This window comes from Carcharodon carcharias (assembly GCF_017639515.1).
Source record: "Carcharodon carcharias isolate sCarCar2 chromosome 27 unlocalized genomic scaffold, sCarCar2.pri SUPER_27_unloc_5, whole genome shotgun sequence".
NCBI lineage: Eukaryota > Metazoa > Chordata > Chondrichthyes > Lamniformes > Lamnidae > Carcharodon > Carcharodon carcharias.
The window spans coordinates 186,355-212,225 of NW_024470649.1; the positions used below are offsets into that span (position 1 = coordinate 186,355).

Sequence of the window (25,871 nt, forward strand, 5' to 3'; positions counted from 1 at the left end):
CTGCTGCCCTTGTCCTTCTAGATGGTAGTGGTCATGGGTTTGGAAGGTGCTGTCGAAGGATCCTTGGTGAGTTGCTGCAGGGCATCTTGTAGATGGTGCACACTGGCTGCTATTGTGCGTCGGTGGTGCAGGGAGTGAATGTTTGTGGATGTGGTGCCAGTCAAGTGGGGCTGCTTTGTCCTGGATGGTGTCGAGCTTCTTGAGTGTTGTGGGAGCTGCACTCATCCAGGCAAGTGGGGAGTGTTCCATCACACTCCAGACTTGTGCCTTGTCGAGTGGCCCATCAGAAGTGAGCAAAGAGAGAAATGTGAAGAGTTTTGAAGGCAGTGGAAAGGGAGGAGGTGGGGGTGTGGGGTGGCAGGAAGACCAAGAGAAATAGGGTAGCGGGCAGGAGAGATTCACGGACAAAAGGTTTGTTTTTTTACCTATTCGTTCATGGGATATGGCCATCGCTGGCTGGGCCAGCATTTACTGCCCATCCCTAATTGCCCCTTGAGAAGGTGGTGGTGAGCCGTCATCTTGAACTGCTGCAGTCCATGAGGTGTAGGTACACCCACCGTGCTGTTAGGGAGGGGATTCTAGGATATTGACCCAGCGACATTGAAGGAACGGTCGGTATATTTCCAAGTCAGGATGGTGAGTGACTTGGAGGTGGCGGTGTTCCCATGTATCTGCTGCCCTTGACCTTCTGGGCAGTGGAGGTCACGAGTTTGGAGGAAGGTGCTGTCGAAGGATCCTTGGTGAGTTGCTGCAGTGAATCTTGTAGATGGTGCACATTGGCTGCTACTGTGCGTCGGTGGTGGAGGGAGTGGATGTTGAAGGTGGCAGATGGGGTGCCAATCAAGCTGGGCTGCTTTGTCAACTGTTTCAAGTCCCTGAAAGTCAGATCCTCTCTCTCTCAACAAAGACTTGAGTCTCAAAGGTTCTCATTGTGATTTCCCAATAAACTGCAGCAAAGGCAAATGTGAAATCGTCTTTCCTTAAATGCCGGAAAGTTCCGGTCAACAGTCTCAGTCTCGGGGTTCCATCTCACAAGAGGTCCCGATTTTGCTGTGGTCCTCGCAGGGATCTGTAAACCAAGCCAACCAAATTGACTGAAAGACTCCCAAACGAAGAAATTACAAACAAGATTTCACTTTGCGTAACATTTAGTTTGACACCAAACGGAATGGGCGTAAATTAAACATAGATTTGGAGGCAAATCATGGTCAGTGTGCAGTGTAAATTACATGTGAAATAGCAGATACACCAAAGCGTATCGCACGGTGTTACTAGGCAGTCCACTCAGCCTGTATGGCCGCAATTTCAAGGACACAGTTCTTCCTTGGGCAGGATTCCAGTCCCTTTTCTTCAAGGACCTAGCCGATTTTGCGCAGGCACTAGCTTCTCTGTAAACAGGACACCGTCAGGTGCAATCTCCGACACAATGGCACACTTCCTTCTGGGACCTTTTCGGTTCTCAGCACCCACTGGCCATTGGTAGCGTGATGTAACGGAATCGCCTTTACCTGCGTGTGGCATGGCTGAACCTGGGCACTCAGTCGTTGAGAAGCGGAGGAAACAGCAGAAACAGTCCGATTGCTCAGGAACCCGGCTCTCCTGCTCTGGCCCCTGGATCCAGCTCTCCCCTTTCCTCACTGTGTCTGCCAGCCACACGGCCTCCGGATTTCAACTCCGTCGGTGCTGCATCCAGCTCAATGGTCGCCAGGTCACACAGACCAGTATCTCTCACCATCCAAAAGTCGATCTCTTCAAAGGTGATAAAGTCTTAAAAGTCCTTTTCAAACATTTTATTTTAAAAATAAACAATAAGAGATTCTCCAAACACCTATCCCAGAATCTTTATGGTGCAGAAGGAGGCCACTCGGCCCATCGAGTTTGCACTGGCTCCTTGAAAGAGCAATCCACCTCATCCCACTCCCCTGCCTTATCCCCGTAACCTTGCCCAATCTCTCTTTTCAGGGAGCAATCCGAGTCCCTTTTTGAATGCCTTGATCGAACCTGCCTCCACCACCCACTCAGGACGTTCGTTATAGACTCCAACCACCCTCTGGGTGGAAAAAACTTTCCTCACATCACAGTTACTCCTTTTGCCAATTATTTTGAATCTGTGCCCTCTAGTTCTTGATGCTCCCTTGAGTGGGGGCAGTTTCTCACTATTTACCCCATCCACACCCCTCAGAATCTTGAATATCTCTGTCAAGTCTCCTCTCAGCCTTTTCTCCAAGGAAAACAGTCCCAACCTCTCCAATCTATCCTCATAGCTACAGTTCTTCATCCTGTGGGTCATTCTTGTGAATCTCCTCCAATGTCTTCACACCCTTTCTCAAGTATGGCGCCCAGAACTGGACGCAGTACTCCAGATGAGGCCTGACTAGTGTCTTATGCAAGCTCAACATAACCTCCTTACTCTTGTACTCAATACCCCTATTAATAAAGCCTAAGATACTAAATGCTTCATTAACTGCTCTCCCAACATCTTCAATGACCTATGTATTTATACACTGAGGTTCCTCTGTTCCTGCACCTCCTTTAGAGGCTCTCCCCTTATTTTACACTGTCTCGACATTTCTTTCCTGCCAAAACGAATCACCTCACGCTCCTCTGCATTGAACTTCATCTGCCGCCTGGCTACCCAATCCACCAACACGTCTATGTCCTTTTGAAGTTCAAGACTATCCCCGTCACAGTTGACAACATTGCCAATCTTCGCATCATCTGCAAATTTTGAAATCATGCCCCTGCACACCACAGTCTGGGTCATTAACATACATCAGGAAGAGCAAGGGTCCCAACACTGACCCCTGAGGAACTCTACTACAAACCTTCCTCCAATCTGAAAAACGACCATTTGGTCTGTTGTGTGGCACCATACCACACGCCTTTTGAAAATCCATGTACATCACATGAACAGCATTTCCCTTATCAACCTTTCTCTGTTACCACCTCAAAAAGACTCCAACATGTTAGTTCAATACGATTTTCCCTTGATGAACCCATGCTGGCTTTCCTTAATTATCCTGCACTTGTCTAAGTGATTATTGATCTCATCCCAAACTTTGGTTTCCAGAAGTTTTCCTAACACTGAGGTCAAACTGACTGGCCTGTCGTTGCCGGTTTTATCCCTTGCATCTCCTTTTGTAACATTCGCAGCTCTCCAGTCCGAAGGAAGGCTGGAAGGTTATCGCTAACGCCTCTGCAATTTCCACTCTCACTTACCTCAGTACCCTTGGATGTATCTCATCCGGTCCTGGTACCTTATCTATTTTAAGTAAAGATAGCCTTTCCAACACCTCCTTCCTCTCAATTGTAAGTTCTTCTAGTGTACCAGTTGCCTCCTCTCTCGCCTCGGCCTGTGTGGCAAGTTCGACCTTTGCTAAGACAAATGCAAGGTACTCATTCAACACCTCCGCTAGCTATTTTTCCAGCCTCCACATGCAAGTCCCCCATTTTGTCCCCAATTGGCCCTCCTCTTTCTTTAACACCCTTTTATCATACACATGCTTATAGGAGACCTTGGGACTCCCTTTATGTTCGCTGCCAGTCTCTTTTCGTGCTCTCTCCTGGCTTTTCTTACTCATTTCGTCACATCCCCTTGGGTCCTTCTATATCCAGCCTGATGCTCCATTGTATTTTCTACCTGACATCTGTCTTACGCGCACTTCTTCCTTTTCATCGTGACCTCTTCCCTCTTTCGTCATCCAGTGCGCCCTGGGTTTATTTGTCCTATCTTTCCTCTTCAAGGGAATATACCTTGACATTGCCAGCAATACTATTTCTTTGAAGGTTGTTCAGGCACTGTCTTTTCTGCCAACATTTGATTCCACTCACTGGGCTCAGGTGCATTCTCATCCCATTGAAGTTGGCTTTCCCCCATGGATTATCCCATGTTAAAATAATTAGAAATTTCCCTTGATGTTACTGCCTCTGGGTCAAAGGCCACCACAGCAGCATTCTTTCAATTTGATACCATCCTTAAACTCCTTAGCCACGGCTGGTGCATCCTTCTCGTAAAACCTTTCTGTCTCCATTGAATAGATCCTCGTTGAGAGTAATGAAATATCTCCTTAAATGTCTACCAATCCACTGTTTTGCCTTCTTACCTATCTTTAGCCCACTTTAGCCAACTCTGTCTTCATACCCCCTGTGATTGCCTTCATTTAAGTTGAAGAAATTAGTTTCAGACCCACATTTCCCACCCTCAAATTGGATGCGAAACCACTCTCGCGTTATGATCACTCTTGCCTAAAGGATCCTTTCCAATGAGGTGTTTTAATTAATCCTGTCTCATTACACATTACCTAGGTCCAAAATATCCTGATCCGTGGCTGGTTCCAGAATGTAGTGCTTGAAGAAACCATCACGAGTACACGCTACGCACTCATCCTCCAGGCTACCTTTGTATTGATCCATACAATCTTTCTTACAAGCCTCCATTATTTTTTTGATTTATACTCTGTCCTGCATTATTACCAAATCGATCTTTTTTAGTTCTTTTTAATTTTTCGATTCGGGCCAGGGAAATACCGTCTTGTCTTTTCTCTTCAATCTCTTCTCATGTGAACTCCTCCCCCCCCCGCCCCACTCACCGCTATTTAATTTAAAGCCCTCTCTACAGCCCTAGTTATGCGTTTTGCCAGGACAATGGTCCCAGAACAGCTCAGGTGAAGGCCAGCCCGCGGTACAGCCCCCTCTTTCCCTAGTAATGGTGCCGGTGCCGCATGAATCTAAGCCCGTTTCTCCCACTCCAGTTTTTGAGTTGTGCATTGAATTTTCTGATCTTATTTTGGTCTATGCCAATTTGCTTGTGGGTCATGTCGCAATCCAGGAATAGACATAGACATAGAAACTAGGAGCAGGAGTAGGCCAGTCGGACTTTCGAGGCCATTCAATACGTTCACTGCTCCTCTATCTCAACGCCATACTCTCGCTTGCTTCCCATACCTCTCGATGCCCCTAATATCCAAAAATGTATCAATTTCTTTCTTGAAGATACTCAGTCCTCCGTAGCCTTCTGTGGTCGAGAATTCCACAGATTGACCACCCTGAGTGAGGAAATATTTCCTCATCTCAGTCCTAAATGGGTTGCCCCGTATCCTGAGACTGTGGCCCTTGGTTCTAGGCATCCCAACCAGGGGAAACATCCTCCCTGCATCCAGTCTGTCCAGCCCTGTTAGAATTTTATACGTTTCAATCAGATCCCCTCTTATTCTTCTAAACTCTCGTGAATACAGGCCCAGTCGAACCAATCTCTCCTCATACGACAGTCCTGCCATCCCTGGTATCAGCCTAGTGAACCTTCGCTGCACTCCCTGTATGGCAAGTATATCCTTTCTTAGGTAGAGAGACCAAAGCTGCATGCAAAACTCCAGGTGTGGTCTCACCAAGGTCCTGTATAACTGCAGTAAGACATCCCTACTTCTGAACTCAAATCCTCTTGCAATGAAGGCCTACATACCATTTGCCTTCCTAATTGCTGCTGCACCTGCCTATATACTTTCATTGGCTGGTGTACAAGGACACCCAGATCTCTTTGCACATCCACATTTCCCAATATATCACCATTTAAATAATACTGTCTTTCTGTTTTTCACACCGAAGTGTATAACTTAATGCCCACTAGCGTCTTATGTAGGAATGAATATCTTTGTGATTTTGTTCTTTATAAGTTATACTGTTATAATGTTATACTGCATCTGCCATGTGTTTTCCCACACACACAACTTGTCTAAATCGCCCTGAAGCCTCCTTGCATCCTCCTCACAACCCCGCCCAGTTTTGTGTCATCAGCAAACTTGGAAATATTGCATTTGGCTCCCTCATCCAAGTGATTTATATATATCATGAATAGCTGGGGCCCAAGCGCTGATCCCTGTGGTACACCACTAGTCACCACCTGCCACCCGGAAAAAGACCCATTTATTCCCACTCTCTGTTTACGGTCTGTCAACCAATTCTCGATCCGTGCCAGTATATTACCCCCAATCCCATGTGCTTTAATTTTGCCCACTAGCCTCTTATGTGGGAATGAATATCTTGGTGGTTTTGTTTTTTTTTAAAATTTAGCTCCCAGCTGCTCAAACTCCCTTAGCAGGACCTCTTTTTTACTCCTACCCTGTGTCGTTGATAGCCGCGTAGACCATAACGACTGGATCCTCTCCCTCCCAGTCTAATTTCCACTCCAGCCTCGAGATGTCCTGAACCCTGGCACCGAGCAGGTAACAAAAGGCTTCAGGACTCACGCTCCTGGCTGTGTCGATACCCCTAGCTGTTCTGCCACCACGACAATTACAATCCTTTTAACACCTCCCCCCCCACCGACTTGAATGCCCTCCTGCACCAAGGTGCTGCTGTCAGTTTGCTCATCCTCCTTGCAGTCCCTGCTCTCATCCTCACAGGCTGCAATAACATCAAACCTGTTGGACAACTGCAATGGCAGTGGGTTCTCCATTGCTACTTTCTGGATCCCCAGACTGCCTCAGTCACAGTCACACCGTCCTGACCCTGACCGCGGACTGACTCTGAAGTGCCGGGCCTCAGGGGTTTGACCGTCTCCTGGAGCAAAGCGTCCAGTGGAGTCTACCCCTCTCTGATGCATCGCACTGCCCCCAGCTCATCAAATCCGAGCTGAAGCTCCTCGAGGTGCAGATGCCAGATGGGGTTGCCGTGGTTCGCACAGCTCCCACGTGTTACAGCTGGAGCATAGGTGGGTGGGTGGCGGAAGAGGGGCTGAATGGCCTCCTCCAGTTCCTATCACCCGGGTCACACGTAACGAATGGGCACTTCAACGTGGCACCCCATCAAATTGTCACGTCAGTGCCTTCAGCACAGGAAAGAGGGAACATGTTGTTGAGGAAACTCCCCTCTGTGTGTGTGAGGGTGTTTGTGGGGGTGGGTTTTGTGCAGAGTGAGAATGAAATCCCTGGGATTTCCCAGGCACTGGGACCAAAGTTGGAAACCACAAGCCCCGCCCACTCATTGTACCATGCCACAAGATGGCGGTGGCCGCGCATGCGCCCTGATTCACTAGGCTGCCTTCCTCTCATCCCCAAGATGGCGGCCGGTTCCCATGGTAACACTGGTCGCCTACCTCGGAAACGGTTGTCTGCCCCCGCAGCCCCGGTGGGGTGGGTGGGTGGGGAGGGGAGTTTGAAACAGAGAGTGTTAAATTAGTGCTTTTAAATTGTAGGACCTCAACACTTATCCCGCACCAAAAGGAGTTCGCTGACCGGCTGAGCAGTTTCCGTCATTCGCCTCAGCTTCTGGATCTTCCTTCCGGATCCACTTCTCCCACCTCCTGCTCCACTTGGCGGCGGAGCGGAATCGATCGCGCGCACGTGACGCCGACGTGTACATGATTGACAGGCATTCAGACCATTAACGATCGGGCCTTGGCCCGGAGGACCAATCACAGGGGGCTGGAGGCTGGTACCCGCCCCTCCCGTCAATTCAACTGTGGAGAACTTAACGTGTGGACGTGACGCCCGGACTTGAATGATTGATTGACCAATGGTGATCCGCGGTGGCTTGGAGGACCAGTCGGTCCTCCCACCAACCATAGAGAGGGGGCCGGACTCTCTGTCACTCCAGCTGCAGATCGCCGAACGCGTGAACGTGACGCGTAAGCGCGGATGATTGACTGTATCTCCGACCAATGGTGATTGGAAGCGGCTTGGAGGACCAGTCGGTCCTCCCACCAATCATAGAGGGGGGGGGCTGGACTTCCACCCCTTTGCGAGTTGGGCTCTGCCAAGGTTGGTGTGTCTTCATTGTCCATGCAGAAGCTTCCAGTGAGGAGTTGCAATTGAGATGGGCTATTCTTTAAATTGTGATCAAAATGCAGATTTTTATCTCACGAAGAAAAAAATGGATAAGTCATTTCTCCAATTAGGTGGAGGCAATTAATTGTGATTTTGTGCCAAGCATTTTGAGCTGTGTGAGTGAAATGTGTGTTGATGGTGGGAATATCGTTGTCCTTAATTCCAGGGGCTTCAGCAAAGATGGTGGTGGAGGACGAGCAGACACGCTGGGGCGGCGCAAAGGGCAGGATGGCAAAGAATGGGTGGGTTGTGTCCTAAATTGGGGAAGGGGCAGACCACCCCAAAAAGAGGGGCAAGAACAGCCGGTGATGGCATCAGACTGAGTCCTGAGGAGGGGGACCAGTCAGAGGGTCAATGAAGTGGAGGGGAGGGCAGATTTCCAAATTTTGGGGGAGGGGACCCGGATACGAAGGGAAATGTTGCACAGAAAGTAGAATTGTCTGTTGTGAATTTCAATCCTGGACTTAGTGATGACTTCTGTAAACTCCTTTCACAGCGTATCAGAAGGGGAGGATTGACAGACACAGAACTCAAACCAACGATCACGTCAAGATCTGACAGTCACTCGATTCATCAGCGTCTGAATGTCGTCGGTCTTTGAATGTGGAAGGAGAAATGTTTGGGAAAAGATTGGAAACATCAGTGTGACTGGAAAATCAGCAACACACATACCCAAGGGAGAGTGTTCCAGTGCACTGACTGTGGAAAGAGCTTTAACCAATTACACTTCCGAAAAGAAAAATCACACCATTCACAGCGAGGAGAAACCGTACACTTTTACTGTGTGCGGACGAGGCTTTGGCTGATTGTCCATCCTGGAAAGTCACAAGGACACCTGGACCATGGAGAAACCGTGGAAATGTACGGACTGTGGGAAGGGATTCAATTACCCATCCCAGCTGGAATCTCATCGACGCACTCACACCGGGGAGAGACCGTTCACCTGCTCTCAGTGTGGGAAGGGATTCAGTGATTCATCCAGCCTGCAGACACACCAGCGAGTTCACACAGGGGAGAGGCCATTCACCTGCACGGAGTGTGGGAAGGGATTCACTGATTCGTCCAACCTGCAGAGGCACCGCCGAATCCATTCTGGGGCGAGGCCATTCACCTGCTCTGAGTGTGGGAAAGGGTTCAGTGATTCATCCAGCCTGCTGACCCACCAGCGCGTTCACTCCGGGGAGAAGCCTTTTATCTGCTCTGAGTGTGGGAAGGGATTCGCTCAGTCAGCCAACCTGCTGGCACACCAGCGGGTTCACACTGGGGAGAGGCCCTTCACCTGCTCCGTGTGTGGAAAGGGATTCACTCAATCATCCAACCTGCTGACCCACCAGCGTCTTCACACTGGGGAGAGCCCATTCATCTGCTCCATGTGTGGGACTGGATTCAGCGATCCATCCACCCTGCAGACTCACTGGCAGGTTCATGCCGGGGAGAGGCCGTTCACCTGCACCGAGTGCGGGAAAGGATTTGCTCATTCTTCCCATCTCTTGAAACACCAGCGCATTCACACCGGGGAGAGGCCGTTCACCTGCTCCGAGTGCGGGAAGGGGTTCACTCAGTTGTCCAACCTGCTGACCCACCGGCGAGTCCACACCGGGGAGAGGCCGTTCACCTGCCCCGTGTGCGGGAAGGGGTTCACTCAGTTGTCGAGTCTGCTGACCCACCGGCGCATTCACACCGGGGAGAGGCCGTTCACCTGCTCCGTGTGTGGGAACGGGTTCAGTGACTCGTCCACCCTGCGGAAACACCGGCTCGTCCACACCGGGGAGAGGCCCTTCACCTGCACCGTGTGTGGGAAGGGTTTCACTTGTTCATCCAACCTGCTGAGACACCACGGAAATCATACTGACTAGAGACTTTAAAAATAAACTCTTGAGGTCTGGCACTGCATTCTCAGTGAGGAGGGACCGGTCAGCTGCTCCTGCTGCTTGAAGAGGTTTAGAATGTCATCCAAGCTGCTGAGAGACCAGTGAGTGGCCAAGTGACTACAGGGGCTGGATTCTGCTGTTGTTGCTGCTGTTAATCACATCCAGGACTGAATCATGTTCATTCTGACAGTTGGGGTCTGTTTCTGCTGATGTTGATAAGTCCAATGATTGATGTGGAGATTAATATTTTGGATATGTGAAATAAATAAGCTGCGTTTAAACAATCAGTGTGTCAGGTCCCTGTAGTCTCGAAGGTCAGATGAGAGCTTATATACGACTTATTGCTAATACGGTGCACCTTTATGAGGCTGTAATAAAAGCCTGTGGGATCCTTGACTTTATTAATGGAGGCACAGAACTCAAAAGCAAGGACGTTATGGTGAACCTTCGTAAAGCTCCAGTTCCTCCTCAGCTGGGCTGTTGCGTCTCCAATTCTGGGGACCACGCTCTGGGATGGATGCGAAGGGATTAGAGAGGGTGCGGAAAGGATTGAAGAGACTGGTCCCGGGGATGAGGAACTTCAGTTACGCGGATCGATTGCGGAAGCTGTGGCCTGCTCTCCTCGGAGAAGAGAAGGCGGAGAGGAGATTTGATAGAGGTGCTCGAGAGTCTTGACAGAGTCCGGTCGGACCAGAAGGTGAGAAACCATTCCCGTTGGTGGAAGGACCCGGAACCTGAGGACGCTGATTTGCGGTGATCAGCACAAGCAGCAAAAGCGACGAGTAGCGAGGGTCCGGAGTGCACTGCCTGTGAATGTGCTGGAGGTAGTTTCAAAAGGATATTGGATAATTATCACAGGGCTACAGAGAAAAGGCAGAGGAGTGAAGTGAGCGGGGTTGCACTTTGAGAGAGCCGGCAAGGACATAATGGGCTGTAACCGTTCTATGTTTCTCATAAAAGACACTGTCACCTTTGTCCTTAATTTGTGCTTCGACTAAGTGTCTCTTTTCAGCAATACTCAAGTTAAGTACCACCAGACGACTTTGTATGCCCATAGCCCTCCAGAATTCACTTTCATTCTCCTCAGTGTTCCAGCTGTTCTCCAAGGTAAGCCTTACATTGAATACCTCTTGACTGTGGATGCTTCAGTCCCCTGTTCTGGTTCCCTGCTCAGTGCATTCGAGTTAATTTTGCTGATCGCTTTCTTTGCCCCAAGGCTCTGTGAGGACCACTGTAGATTTTCCCTCCAGCTTCAATCTCAGCATTCCTGCAGCTCCTTTTTTTTAACCCCCCCCCCCCCCCCCCCCCCCCCCCCCCGCCGTCATGATATCCAGCTGGAAACTACATACATAATTTAACACTTTTACTGAAGTTTTACTGAACTAATACCTAAGGCTTTAAAAATGGGTCATCCATTGTGCAAATGCTTAGGCCTCTCCCTCTGACCTTGTAAGATAACCACAGGTCAGCGTTTAAGTATAATTAACTTCAAGTTTGTTTGAATTACATTTACATCAGGGTTGCTTATCAGTTTCTTATCCCCCGTTGCTCTGCAGTTTAAACATTACTTCCTAAAACTCAATTTTGTATTTTTAAAATTATTTTTCCCTATTCTTTCATGGGATGTGGGCCTCGCTGGCTAGGCCAGCATTTATTGCCCATCCTGAATTGCCCTTTAGAAGGTGGTGGTGGTGGCTGCCTTCTTGAACCGCTGCAGTCCATGTGGTGTAGATAGACCCACAGTGCTGTTAGGAAGGGTGTTACAGGATGTTGACCCAGCGACAGTGAAGGGAGGATGATGTAGATGGTCTATGACTTGGAGGGGAATTTGCAGATGATGGTGTGCCACCCTTGTCCCTGTCCTTCTAGATGGTAGAGGTCGTGGGTTTTGGAAGGTGCTCTGTACGTTGGTCATTGAAGATTGCAGAGCGGGTTGAGAGAGCAGTTAACAAAGCATATTGTATCTTAGGCTTTATTAATAGGGGCATTGAGTACAAGATAAGGAGGTCATGTTGAACTTGTGTAAGACACTAGTCAGGCATCATTTGGAGTACTGCGTCCAGTTCTGGGAGCCATACTTGAGGAAGGATATGAAGGCTTTGGAGGGAGTGCAGAGGAGATTCACAAGAATGATTCCAGGGATGAAGAACTGTAGCTATGAGGATAGATTGGGACCGTTTTCCTTGGAGAAAAGAAGGCTGAGAGGAGACTTGATAGAGGTATTCAAGACCCCTGAGGGGTGTGGACAGGGTAAATAGTGAAAAACTGTTCCCACTCGAGAGCATCAGGAATTAGAGGGCACAGATTCAAAATAATTGGTAAAAGTGATGCAAGGAAAAATTTGTCACCCAGAGGGTGGTTGGAGTCTGGAACAAACTTCTTGAGAGGGTGGTGGAGGCAGGTTCCATAAGACCATAAGACATAGGAGCAGAAATTAGGCCATTCGGCCCATTGAGTCTGCTCCACCAAAACGAGGTATTACAAAGAGAATTGTGGTCAACCAGAAAATGACCCAGTTAGGACTACCCTCTGTTTTCTGTTAGCTAGTCTATCTTCTATCTATGCCAATATGTTATCCCTTGCACAATGAGCTTTTATTTTCCACAGTAACCTTGATGTGGCACTTTATCGAATTACTTCTGGAAATCTAAGTACAGTATATGTCCACAGCACATGTGACTCCTTCAAAGAACTCCAATAAATTAGTTAAACATGATTACCCTTTCACAAGATCATGTTGATTCTGCCCGATTACCTTGAATTTTTCCAAGTGCCCTCCTATAATAATAATTCAATAATAGCCTATAACTTTTTCCATAAGCCTCTAATCACAAACAGAAATCTTAAACTTAAACGAGCCGATTACATAGTTAGGAGGGGGAGAGCTGGCTGAGGTTGATTGGGCAAATGGACAAGAAAGGCATGAGGGTAAATAAAACAGTGGGAAACACTTAAACAATTCAAAATGCTCCACCCTGCTCTCTTGCCCACATGTCCGTCCTTGGCTTGCTGCAATGTTCCAGTGAAGCTCAACGCAAACTGGAGGAACAGCACCTCATCTTCCGAGTAGGCATTTCACAGCCTTCTGGACTGAATATTGAGTTCAACAATTTTAGATCATGAACTCTCTCCTCCATCCCCACCCCCTTTCCAATCTTCCTTTTCTCCAATAATTTATATAGATTTTTCCTTTCCCACCTATTTCCATTATTTTTAAATGTATTTCCATCCATTGTTTTATCTTTGCCTTTCAGCCTATTTCGATCCCTTAACCCCCCTAACCCACCCCCACTAGGGCTATCTGTACCTTGCTCATCCTGCTTTCTACCCTTAATGTCACCTATTATCACATTCCTTAGATAATATCACCACCTTCAACACCTCTTTGTCCTTTTGTCTGTGACATCATTTGGCAGTCTCCACCTATCACTGATCCTCTATCCAGCTCTACCTGGATTGGGAGTGTTTAAGGGGCCACAAAGAAATTAATCAAAGGAAAAAAATATATAGAATACGAGAAAAAACTAGCCAGAAATACAAAGAGAAAGGATTATCAGACCTTTCACGAGTATATATATATATATATATATATATATATAAAAAGGGAAAGAATAGCTGAAGTAAATGTTGGTCCCTAGAAGCAGAGACAACAGAAATTATTATGAGAAATGTAGAAATAGCAACTGACATTGACCAAATATTTTGTGCCTGTCTTCACAGTGGGGAGACCCAAGTTGCATACCAGAAATAGAGGGTAACCTAGGTGCTAAAAAGAATGAGGAATTAAAAGTAATTAATATCAATAGAGAAAAAAATAAGGACTGGAGAAACTCAATGGACTAAAATGCAACAAATTCCCAAGACCTGATGGCCTACGTCCAAGGGTTTGAAAAGGGATAGCTGCAGAGACAGCGATTTCCCAAAATTCCCTAGATTCTGGAACGGCCCCAATAGGTTGGAAGTCAGCAAATGTAACGCTGCTGTTCAAGAAAGGAGGGAGAGACAAAACAGGGAACTGCAGGCCACTCAGCCTGATGCCAGTCATCGGAAAAATTCTGGAATCTATTCTTCAGGAAGCGTTAACAATACGGGAAGCTTGGAAAATCATAGCATGATCAGCATGGTTTTACGAAAGGGAAATCGTGCTTTGACATATTTCTTTTAGTTCTTTTTTGAGGATGCAACTAGCAAGGTAGATAAAGGGGAACTAGTAGATGCACTAGACCTGGATTTCCAAAAGACATTACAAAAGATGCCACACAAAAGGTTAATACACAAGATAAAGGCTTATGGAGTTGCAACCTTAAGTGCTGTAAGCTGCAGGGCTATGGGCCGAGTGCAGGAAGGTGGGATTAGAAAGGACACCTGGGTGTCCTCGGGCTGCATGGACAAGATGGGCCGAATGGCCTCCTTCTGTGCTGTAACTTTTCTATGGTTCTATTAGCATTGATAGAGGCTTGCTTGACATACAAGAAGCAAGGAACAGGCATAAATGGGGCATTTTCAGTTTGACAGGCTGTGATTAGCGGAGTGCTACAAGGATCAGTGCTAAGGCCACAATTTATTTACAATAGATATTTGTGGCTTAGATGAAGGGACAGAGAATAACATATCAAAGTTTGGCTAACGAAACAAAGCTAGATGGAAACGTAAGCTCTGAGGAGAACACAAAGAGTCTGCAAAGAGACATAGCCAGGTTAAGTGAGCGGTCCAGGATGGCAGATGGAATATAATGCGGGGAACTGTGAGGGTTATCTGTTTTGATATTGACAGGAAAGCAGACTTTTTTTTTTAATGAAGGCATGAAACTTGTAAATGTTATTGTTCAGAGACACTTTGGGTGTGCTTGTGTAAAGTTAGCGTGCAGGTACAAGCAATTAGGAAGGCAAGTGGCATTTTGGCCTTTCGTGCAAGGGTATTGAAGAACAACAATAACGAAGTCTCGCTGCAATTGTACCTGGCTTAGGTGAGACCGCACCTGGAACAACGTGTGCAATTTTGGTCTCCGTATTTAAGGAAGGATATACTTGCATCGGAGGCAGGTTCACTAGGTCGGTCCCTGGGATTAGAGAGTCGTCCCGTCACGAGAGTCTGAGTAAATTGGGCCTATACTCTTTGGAGTTTAGAAGAATGAGAGGCGATTTTATTGAAACATACTGAAGGGTTCTGAACGGACTTGATCGGATAGACACTGAGTGGGTCCTTTCCGCTGGCTGGGGAATTTAAAATATTGGGGGGGGGTGGCGCTGTCTCAGGACAAGGGGATGTTCAATGAGGACAGAGTTGGAGAAAATTCTTCATTCTGGGGAGTTGCGAGTCTTTGGAATTCCTAACCCCAGAGGGTTGTGGATTTTTCATGGTTGAAAATATTTAACGCTCGGAGAGACAGATTTTTGGTCTCCTGGGGGAATTAAGAGATGTTGGGAGTGGGCAGGAAAGTGGAGTTGAAGCCCAAGATCAGCCGTGATCGTAGTGAATGGTGGAGGAGGCTCGTCAGGCCATGGGGTCCACTCCTGCTCCTATTCCTTGTGCTTCTGTGCTCCGACTGACTTGCAGATTAGGTGCAGTGGGATCTCTGTTCGCCGCGGAAAGGAAAGGGCCTTTGGTTGGAAGTGGGAGCTTGTTTGTTTTTTTCCAAAGCCCTTCCCACTGACCCTTTAATTGGTGTAAACATGCCAGTGTATTTGCAGTAAAGCATGACCGTAACTGTGCACACAACAGCAAATCCTTCCACCTAGAGCCTGTGGATAGTAGGGGTAGTCAGCTGGAAATGTTCAAGAGCGAAAACAGAAAATGCTGAAAATAGTCAGCAGATCTGGCAGCTGACGTCTGTGGGGAGAGACATCAGCTCCGTGAAATTCATCAAAACTGGAAATTCTTCAAGACTGAGGTCGTAGCTCGGCAGTACAGAACTCGAATATTGCTGACAACAGAGACATGTCGCCAAAGCTTTTTGTCCTCGTCCCGCGCCCAATTTTGGCAGGTCGACTCCCATCGGTCGAGGGACTGCTTTTTCCCTTCTGTAGCATAAATTGTTGTGACTGTTTGAAATTTGACATTCTTGAGTTTGTCCTGATGAGCGGAAGATGAAAAGATTCAGAAACATGTTTCAACAAATATTCAAGGTTAAGATTGACAAATTCTCATTGGGTGAGGGGTATCAATGGATATGGGGCACAGGCAGAGGAATGGAGTCCAAGTGGAAGTCAGCCGTGAGCCCGTTGAAAGGTGGAAGAAGGGGCTGAATGGTCTCCCCTTGTTCTGAGGTCCCAGCTCACTTGCTCACGAAAGGCCATCTGAATGGCCGAGTGTTGGTGCCCCATTAAGTTGTAAAATGCCTTCAATCTGAGCAAGAGGGATGTTGTTGAGGAAACTCCCGTGTGTGTGTGTGTGGGAGGGTGTTTGTGGGGGTGGGTTTTGTGCAGAGTGAGAATGAAATCCCTGGGAGACAATGATTGTCCCTCCCAGGCACTGGGAGCAAAGTTGGGAACCAGAAGTCCCGCCCACTCATTCTCTCTGCCACAAGATGGCGGCGGCGCATGCGCCCTGATTCACCCGGCCGCCTGCCTCTCGTCCCCAAGATGGCGGCCGGTTCCCACGGCAACACTGGCCGCCGGCTTCGGAGCCGGTTGTCTGCCCGCGCTACCGCAGGCGAGGGGAGTTTATAAAGCGAGCGTTAAATTAGTGCTTTTAAATTGAAGGATCTCTTCCCCTTATCACCCCACCACCACCACCCCAAAAGTGCTCGCTGACCGGCTGAGGTTTCTGTCATTCGCCTCAGTCTCTGGGTCTCCCTCCTCCTTCTCCACTCGGCGGCCGAGCGGAACCGAACGTTGTGGACGGCCCCATCCGACTGATTAAAGGGTCTCTGGACCAATAGCGAGCAGCTACCGGCCCGGAGGACCAGGATGTCCTCCAACCAATCACAGTGGGATGGGGGTGGGGCTGGACGCCTCTTCCCGCCCCCTGCCTCCGAGCTTCGGAGAACTGATCGTGTGGGACGTGCGGCCCGGCTGATTGAAGGGTGTCTCCACCAATCACAGTCAGATCTCGGCCCGGAGGACCAGGCGGTCCTCCCACCAATCGCAGAAGGATTGGACTCCCCCCACCCCCCCCCCTCTCGGCTGCGGGGAATTGTGGACGTGAGGGTGATTGACGGATGGCTGCACCCATGGGGATAAGAGTTCGGCCCGGAGGACCAGTCGGTCCTCCAACCAATCACGGCGGGAAGGGGGCGGGGCTGGATTCCCACCTCTTGCGATTTGGGCTCTGCCAAGGTTGTCCCACCTTCATTGTCCATGCGGAAGCTCCCAGTGAGGAGGTGCAATTGAGATGGGCTATTCTTTAAATTGTGATCAAAATGCAGATTTTTTATCTCACGAAGAAAAAAAAGGGATAAGTCATTTCTCCAATTAGGTAGAGGCAATTAATTGTGATTTTGTGCCAAGCATTTTGAGCTGTGTGAGTGAAATGTGGGTTGATGGTGGGAATATCGTTGACCTTATTTCCAAGGGCTTCAGCAACGATGGTGGTGGAGGACGAGCAGACACGCTGGGGCGGCGCAAAGGGCAGGATGGCAAAGAATGGGTGGGGTGCCCTAAATTGGGGAAGGGGCAGACCCCCCCCCCCTCCAAAAAGAGGGGCAAGAACAGGTACCCGGTGACGGCGTCAGACTGAGTCCTGAGGAGGGGGACCAGACCGGGGGGGGGGGTTCAATGAAATGGAGGGGGTTCGGAGTAAGGTAGGGGAGGAGAGCTTTCCAAATTGTGGGGGAGGGGACCCGGATACCAAGGGAAATGTTGCATAGAAACTAGAATTGTCTGTTGTGAATTTCAATCCTGGACTTAGAGTGGTGGCTTCTGAAGAAGATGACTCTTCTCTGAAGGAGAGTCATACGGGCTGGAAATGTTAACTCTTGTCTTTCTCTCCACAGATGCTGTCAGACATGCTGAGTTTTTTCCAGCACTTTCTGTTTTTGTTGTGATGATTTCTGTGACCTCCTTTTCCAGGGAATCAGCGGGGGAGGATGAACAGGCAGGAAAATCAAACCAACAATCATGCCAGGGCCTGACAGAGGCCCTCGATTCATCAGCATCTGATCAATCGGCCTTTGAATGTGGAAGGAGAAGTGTTTACCTGTGGGAAAAGATTCCAAACATCAGTGTGACTGGAAAAGCACCGAGACACACTCACACACACAGTGAGAGTGTTTCCAGTGCACTGACTGTGGAAAGGCCCGTTACACAGCCTGAGAAAAACATCACCATTCACAGCGGGGAGAAACCGTACACTTGTTCTGTGTGCGGACGAGGCTTTGGCTGATTGTCCAACCTGGAAAGTCACAAGGATACCTGGACCATGGAGAAACCGTGGAAATGTGCGGACTGTGGGAAGGGATTCAATTACCCATCCCAGCTGGAATCTCATCGACGCACTCACACCGGGGAGAGACCGTTCACCTGCTCTCAGTGTGGGAAGGGATTCAGTGATTCATCCAGCCTGCAGACACACCAGCGGGTTCATACAGGGGAGAGGCCATTCACCTGCTCGGAGTGTGGGAAGGGATTCACTGATTCGTCCAACCTGCAGAGGCATCGCCGAATCCATTCTGGGCCGAGGCCATTCACCTGCTCTGAGTGCGGGAAGGGGTTCACTGGTTCTTCCAGCCTGCTGACCCACCAGCGTCTTCACACTGGGGAGAGCCCCTTCATCTGCTCCATGTGTGGGACTGGATTCAGCGATCCATCCACCCTGCAGACTCACTGGCAGGTTCACGCCGGGGAGAGGCCGTTCACTTGCACTGAGTGTGGGAAAGGATTTGCTCATTCCTCTGACCTCCTGAGACACCAGCGAGTTCACACCGGGGAGAGGCCATTCACCTGCTTCGAGTGTGGGACGGGATTCACTCAGCTGTCCAACCTGCTGAGGCACCAGCGAGTCCACACCGGGGAGAGGCCGTTCACCTGCCCCGAGTGCGGGAAGGGATTCACTCAGTTGTCGAGTCTGCTGACCCACCGGCGCATTCACACCGGGGAGAGGCCATTCACCTGCTCCGTGTGCGGGAACGGGTTCAGTGACTCATCCACCCTGCGGAAACACCGGCTCATCCACACCGGGGAGAGGCCCTTCACCTGCACCGTGTGTGGGAAGGGGTTCACTCGGTCATCCAGCCTGCTGACCCACCAGGGCAGTCACACCGGGGAGAGGCCGTTCACCTGCCCCAAGTGCGGGAAGGGATTCACTCAGTTGTCGAGTCTGCTGACGCACAGACGCATCCACACCGGGGAGAGGCCGTTCACCTGCTCCGTGTGCGGGAACGGGTTCAGTGACTCGTCCACGCTGCGGAAGCACCGGCTCGTCCACACCGGGGAGAGGCCCTTCACCTGCTCCGTGTGTGGGAATGGATTCACTCAGTCGTCCACCCTGAGGAAACACCGGCTCGTCCACAGCGGGGAGGGGCCGTTCACCTGCTCGGAGTGTGGGAAGGGGTTCGCTTGCTCTTCCAAGCTGCTGAGACACCACAGAAGCCACACCAATTAGAGACCATTTCAGTGCTCGGACTTTGGGAGTGACTTTTTCAAAAGCTCTGAAGAACTGACATGGCATTCGCAGTGAGGAGAGACTGGTCAGCTGCTCCTGCTGCTTGAAGAAGTTTAGAATGTCATCCAAGCTGCTGAGAGACCAGCGAGTGGCCAAGTGACGACAGGGGCTGGATTCTGCCATTGTTGCTGCTGTTAATCACATCCAGGACTGAACCACGTTCATTCTGACAGTTGGAGTGTCAAGGGAGCGACCCATTTAATGAAGAAATTGAGGTGCCGATTACATTACTGAAGTAAAAATTGAACTTCAATTTGCAGCGTTTGAATCATTGCCAAAAAATAACACAGTGCAAGACACAACACAGGAACTCAGCAAATAAAAACCTTGAATGCCTTACTGTTGGAATAAAGCCAAACAACTGTAGGAACCCAGCCGGTCAACAATGTGACCTTCAGGGATTCAAAGAGAGATTGATAAGAATTTATTTTTTAAAAAAAACGTCTTTATAGAATGCCAGCTTGTTTTGTTACAGCTGCAGAGACAAAGACGGTTTCTTAAAAAGCCAACACACACACACACAAAGACTGAGGTCACCCATCTTTAGGACACTAATGGTTGAGGTCTGAGAGAATCCCCCCCTCTAAGATTGAGCCAAAAACATTCCATACTATTAAGAAATTATACTGGGTTGTAAGTATAACCTTCCTCAAATCAACATCTGTTTGCACATCCAAATTGTTTGGCTGGGTGGATTTAAAAATCGTACGTAACCTTAAGTAGAATTATCATGTACAACTAGTTTTAATTACCACCTATCCTGTGAAATAGTATTCCTTACTATAATGTAATCCACAATTGATTCCTGCAATAAACATTCATAAGCAAATACAAAAGCCTCATAGCCTCATACTTCAATCCTCAAGAGCCCACCTCGAGATAACGCTATCCTAGAGTTCTTCAGTTAGTATCCTCAGGGCTCATATCGGTAAGTTTCTAGGATAATATAGATTCCCATGGATATGTTCCACCCTGAGATAATTGGATTGAAAGCCCCAAGGAGGGAGGGCCTTTCATTTCAGGCGCCAGTCCATTGTCAGTAAAGCTGACTAAATCCCTGTAATAATTGTGAAATTTCTCTTCCTTGCGGTTTTCAATGAACAATAAGTTTGAACGGGTAGGTTTACTTTTGCCGGGGGAGGTGGAAGGTGGTGGGTGGTGGGCAGCAGAGACGGTAGAACCATTAAACAGGGGTTTGTTTCTGCTGACGTTAGTCATCCCTGTGACTGGGCCGGAGGTTAACATTTTGGGACATGGTTAGTAAATCGACCGTGTTCGAACAATCAGCAATCGGGGGGGGGGAAAGTTTGAGGCGATGAGCTCAAGGTATCCTTGGTGAGGACATGACAGCACGCCTTCCCCCATCCTACCACAAACAGGCAAGGGAGATATCGTAAAGCACCCTTGTATTTTTGTGAGAAACCGTAACGGCAACAGAAGCGAACCATAATCAGGAAATCGGCAGAAGGAATTGGCATTTTACAGAACCAGTCAGGGGGATGCACTGGGAAGTGGCGTCAATTGATGGATGTCACCCTCGGGGGACCAATCACAGACTGAGCATGCACCCCCTCAGCCAATTAGAAAACAGCCTCACCCTGGCGTGGGCCGGTCAGAAGGCAACAACATTGCTGGGCCCGCTGCCGGTTGCAGCTTGGGGAGGGTTAATGAGCAACAACCAAGGCGTGGACCGAGTTTGAAACTGAGGTTTGAAAAGCCTGACGTTTCTTCCCCCCGCCCCCCCAACACCACAGGGGAGCAGAAGCGACGGGAAAGAGCAGAGGCCGAGCATTGCCTCGCGCCCTGAGGTGAACTGGGAAGCAAGAGGCTGAGCGCGCCCGTAAAGTTCATTGCCCTGCTTTGTTAAGGACGACTTTATAACTTTAATTAAACTTCCCTGAGTTACTTCACCAGACAGCCTCCTGTCTGCACGGTTACAGTCTCAAAAATGAATAAATAGATACATGAAGACTACACAGCATATGCCCTCTGAGATAAGACGAGAGCTTATATACGACTCACTGCCAATACGGTGCACCTTTTATGAGGCTGTAATAAAAGCCTGTGGGATCCTTGACTTTATTAATGGAGGCACAGAACTCAAAAGCAAGGACATTATGGTGAATCTTCCTAAAGCTGCAGTTCCTCCTCAGCTGGGCTGTTGCGTCTCCAATTCTGGGGACCATACTCTGGGATGGATGCGAAGGGATTAGAGAGGGTGCGGAAAGGATTGAAGAGACTGGTCCCGGGGATGAGGAACTTCAGTTACGCGGATCGATTGCGGAAGCTGTGGCCTGCTCTCCTCGGAGAAGAGAAGGCAGAGAGGAGATTCGATAGAGGTGCTCGAGAGTCACGAGAGGGTCCGGTCAGAGCAGACGGTGAGAAACCATTCCTGTTGGTGGGAGGGCCAAATGACCGCTGACTTGCAGTGATTGGCACAAAGAGCAAAGGAGACATGAGGAAAACTGTTTCTAATGCATCGAGCGGTTAGGATCTGGAAAACACTGCCTGGGGATGTACTGGAGACAGGTTCAATCATGAGCTTCAAAAGCAAATTGGACGATTATCACGAGAAAACATTTGCAGGACTAGTGGGGAAAGGCGGGGAGGTGAAATGAGTCAAGCTGCACTTGGAGAAAGCCAATAAGGACATAATGGGCTGTAAGCATTCTCTGCTTCGAGAATAAGGGACACTGTGTCCTTGACTCAGGGACTGCTGAGTGAAATTATCGTGCAATAAAATAATGAACTGTACATCTGCCCCGGATACACTTTTGGTCCAAAACCTCCAATTCATGGTTTCGACTGGTCCACCTGGTGCTAGGGTTAAGGACATCCCCTCAGGGCCGGAGATAAACCTAGAGTGGGAGGAGGAGGCTCCAGTCATCATGGTCCCTGTGGGAACCAACGACATGGGTGGAACAATGAACGATGCTCTGCTGAGCGGGTTTGAGGAGTTAAGGTCCAAATTAAAATGCAGAACATCAGAGGCGATTATCTCTGGATTGTTACCTGAGCCATGTTGTGGAGTATCTGAAAGACACTCAGCATGGAGTCAACTGTAAGTGGAGTCAAGCAACAGTTTTATTCAGTCCAAGTGTGCACACAGGGGAAGTGCCCATTCAGAATGCTCTAAAACGCAATTCGAAGTTACAGTTTCTGGTGGTTATATATACCATCTTTGGGATAACTCCATTAACTCACAACGTTCTTATCTTGTACGTCTAATTTGTTTCTACCGTAATTACAAAGGAGATTACAACATAAACGTGAAATGACCCATTCGTTACCTCTGCAGTTACAGAGAAATTTAAAAAACAATCACAGAACGACCTGTCATTTAGCACAAACGATGTCCACAATTCATTCCAAAACATGAACTTTATTTATCCATCTTGATAATTTGCTGCTGCGTCAAGTCGTCTGCATATATCAGCTTGGCCCTGAGTTTAAGCCATTCAGTTTGTTGCAGTATAATCCATAGACCACCCATCAATTTATTTTATTCTGACCCAAACCTGTTCTTTAGCTTTTCATCGACTGACCCAGAGGTCTAGTCATCAACTTCCTGGCCTGGCCAAAAGGTCGTATCCATTCCGCTTTGTTTTTTTAACTGCAAACACTTTTAAGACATATATCTGCAACTTGGCCAATCCTGGGCAATCCCATGATGCATCCTGATATGCCACTTCAGTCATGTGCTAACTGGCATAGGGTCAAGCAGATTAGGGAATTAAACATGTGGCTCAAAGGGTGGTGTGTGCCAGATTTCAATTCATGGTGTCATGAAGCTATTAATGTATATAATATTTTGGGAAACATTTTTCTTTTAAAATAGAGGTTTAGTCTGTGGGTGTGTCTTAATTGGATTAAAGCCAGCTATCCTGGGTGCTTTGACGGGTGCTAGTTTTGATACGGAAGAGAGATAGCGTGCAGTTACATTTTTTGAATAGATCAATCAAGAAGTGGGGTGAAAACTGACACCTTTCTAGCAGCTACCAAGCCATAAGTTTATATTACTAATAAAGCTGGTACTACAAAAGGGGTTTTACTGTTAGAGAGGTTTAGTTCAGAGCTTGCTGATACAGTGAGAATTAACATTCAACGGGAGTGATTGATATAACTGCAGCAGTTTTAATGTGTGTAGAGCAGAGGCAATGTGATATCAAAAGGCAGTTGTAAGCCGCCAACTGGCTCCACTGGGACCAAAGTGAAAAGAACCTCATTTTGAATTCGTAAGGTGAAAACGCTTTGCCTGGCTTTTGGTTAAGTCTGTGGTCTGCTGCTGCTGCCTTAATGGAGATTAGTTTGGGAATTTGCTGAAAGTGATGACAGCAGTAATTTGTAGCCATGTGCATATATATTTTTAACCTGTGTAAATAAATAAAACATTTCATTTAGTTTAATGTAAAACCTCAAGAACTGATGGTCCGATTCCTGAATTCAAAGTCGCATCTCAAACATAACACTTAAAGTTATAGGTTGTGACAGTTGTTGAAAGTTTCCCTCTGGGAATTTTAAATTAACTCCACTTTACCAGCTGCACCGGTCGTGGCAATGGGCACTGCCACCAGTGCTCAGGGAAGAGCGAGCCGTTCCATTGGGACGGACTCCGTTTGAACCAGGCTGGGTCCTGCCGACAGTCACGACTAGGGGTGTGGATCAGGCTTTCCACATCAAATGATTGATGGCTGGCGGCAGGTTGGGTGAGTGAGGGACTGTTAATCACAGACTCACAGAGTGCAGCAGAGGACCCTTCGGCCCATCGAGTCTGCACCGACATGTGAGAAACACCTGTCCTACCTACCTAATCCCATTTACCAGCACTTGGCCCCATAGCCTTGAATGTAATGAGGTGCCGAATGCTCATCCAGGTACTTTTTAAAGTATGTGAGGCAACTCGCCTCCACCACCCTCCCAAGCAGCGCATTCCAGACAGTCACCACCCTCTGGGTAAAAAAGATTTTCCTCACATCCTCCCTAAACCTCCTGCCCCTCACCTTGAACTTGTGTCCCTCTCGTGACTGACCCTTCAACTAAGGGGAACAGCTGCTCCCTATCCACCCTGTCCATGCCCCTCACAATCTTGTACACCTCAATCAGGTCACCCCCTCAGTCTTCTCTGCTCCAACGAAAACAACCCAAGTCTATCCAACCTCTCTTCATAACTTAAATGTTTCATCCCAGGCAACATCTTGGTGAATCGCCTCTGTAAGTCCCTTTGTAAAAGCCAATTTCTTCTGTTTGCATTTAGCGTTGAACTGAAATTGGCTGTCTAACTTCTAAACTTCCCAACTTTAAGCAAGGTTCTCAGGACTCCACTGCAAGAGCAGCTGAAGTTAGCCTATCGCGCAAAGCAGCCTAAACCCGCTTTTCTGTCACTGAGGTCGGCCATCTGCTTGATCTCAGCAGGATGTACAAACAGCCACTTCGGTGCGACTTTGAACAGAGCGCTGGGAGTTGGGTGATTCGGGAGCCCAGGGAGGAGGGGAAGCAGCTGCTCCTTTGCTTTTGCCTTTTCTAACTTATCCCCCCCCTATAGGGATTGGTTCTTGCTCGACTACAGGGGCTGGCTGTTTGGTGAGTATCTGGGTGAGTGGTTAAGGTGTATTCTATCCCTGAGGTTTGAAAAGAATACAAACTGGTGGTACGGTTATAAAATACACGTAAATAAAGGAAAATAAGTAAGTGAATAATATAATTAAGTCATTAGTTAAGACGCATTAAGGAGGACAGGACCAGCAATGTGTCGAGGCTGCAGCATGTGGGAGCTGCTGGATAACATTATGATCCAGGGCAAACACATCTGCAGAAATAGTCTGCGGCTCGAGGAACTTTGGCTCAGAGTCATCGAGCTGGAGGCTGAGCTGCAGACACTGCGACGCATCAGGAAGCGGGAAAGTTACTTGGATACTTTGTACCAGGAGGCCGCCACACCACTTTGGACAGGGTCTTCTGATTTGGTCAGTGATCAGTGACGGGAGGGTGTGACTGCGAGTGAGGCAGGTAAGGGGACCCATAAGACCATAAGACATAGGAGCAGAAATTAGGCCATTCGGCCCATCGAGTCTGCTCCGCCATTCAATGATGGCTGATACGTTTCTCAACCCCATTCACCCGCCTTCTCCCCGTAACCTTTGATCCCCATTACCAATCAAGAACCTATCTATCTCGGTCTTAAATACAGACCCAGAGGACAGGAGTGTGAGCCTCTGCAATTGTCCTACGGGTCGGAGGTTCGCTCAGCTTGTTTGGATGAGAGTGGGGGCTGCAGGGTGGATGAGCAAACTGACCATGGTGCCGTGATACAGGGAGCCATCCAAGTGGGGGTAGCACAAAGGAATGTAGTGGTAGTAGGGGACGGTTTAGTGAGGGGGATTGACACTATTCTCTGCAGCAAAGAGCGAGAGTCCAGAAGGTTGTGTTGTCTGCCCGGTGCCAGGGTTCGGGACATCTGCTCAGGGCTGGAGAGGGACTTACAGTGGGAGGGGGAGGATCCAGTTGTCTTGGTCCATGTAGGTACCAATGACGTAGATGGAAGTAGGAAAGAGGTTCTGCATAGCCAGTATGAGGCGCTAGG

The 25,871-nt window shown here is 48.5% G+C and overlaps 2 protein-coding genes across 5 annotated transcripts; both read left to right on the plus strand.

The window, feature by feature from the left end:
* The first annotated feature begins 7,737 nt into the window (after nucleotides 1-7,737).
* On the plus strand, nucleotides 7,738-10,676 carry LOC121273946 (gastrula zinc finger protein XlCGF8.2DB-like). Of its 4 annotated transcripts, none has more exons than XM_041181081.1 (2): nucleotides 7,738-7,754; nucleotides 8,317-10,676. In XM_041181081.1, the coding sequence occupies exon 2, from the start codon at nucleotides 8,663-8,665 to the stop codon at nucleotides 9,674-9,676; it is 1,014 nt and encodes a 337-aa protein (XP_041037015.1). In that variant the 5' UTR covers nucleotides 7,738-7,754; nucleotides 8,317-8,662; the 3' UTR covers nucleotides 9,677-10,676. The 4 variants fall into 4 exon arrangements, with proteins under 4 accessions (XP_041037015.1, XP_041037016.1, XP_041037014.1 ...); XM_041181082.1 differs by lacking the exon at nucleotides 7,738-7,754 and adding an exon at nucleotides 7,757-7,891; XM_041181080.1 differs by lacking the exon at nucleotides 7,738-7,754 and adding an exon at nucleotides 7,833-7,936.
* Nucleotides 10,677-16,879: 6,203 nt separating this feature from the next.
* On the plus strand, nucleotides 16,880-20,298 carry LOC121273944 (zinc finger protein 229-like). Its single transcript, XM_041181075.1, has 2 exons — nucleotides 16,880-17,107; nucleotides 17,701-20,298. The coding sequence occupies exon 2, from the start codon at nucleotides 18,050-18,052 to the stop codon at nucleotides 19,229-19,231; it is 1,182 nt and encodes a 393-aa protein (XP_041037009.1). The 5' UTR covers nucleotides 16,880-17,107; nucleotides 17,701-18,049; the 3' UTR covers nucleotides 19,232-20,298.
* The last annotated feature ends 5,573 nt before the right edge of the window (nucleotides 20,299-25,871 follow it).

Excerpts from the sequence above, each read along its gene's own strand:
- LOC121273944 (XM_041181075.1), top strand. The coding sequence starts at position 18,050 with ATGGAGAAACCGTGGAAATGTGCGGACTGTGGGAAGGGATTCAATTAC.
- LOC121273946 (XM_041181081.1), top strand. The coding sequence starts at position 8,663 with ATGGAGAAACCGTGGAAATGTACGGACTGTGGGAAGGGATTCAATTAC.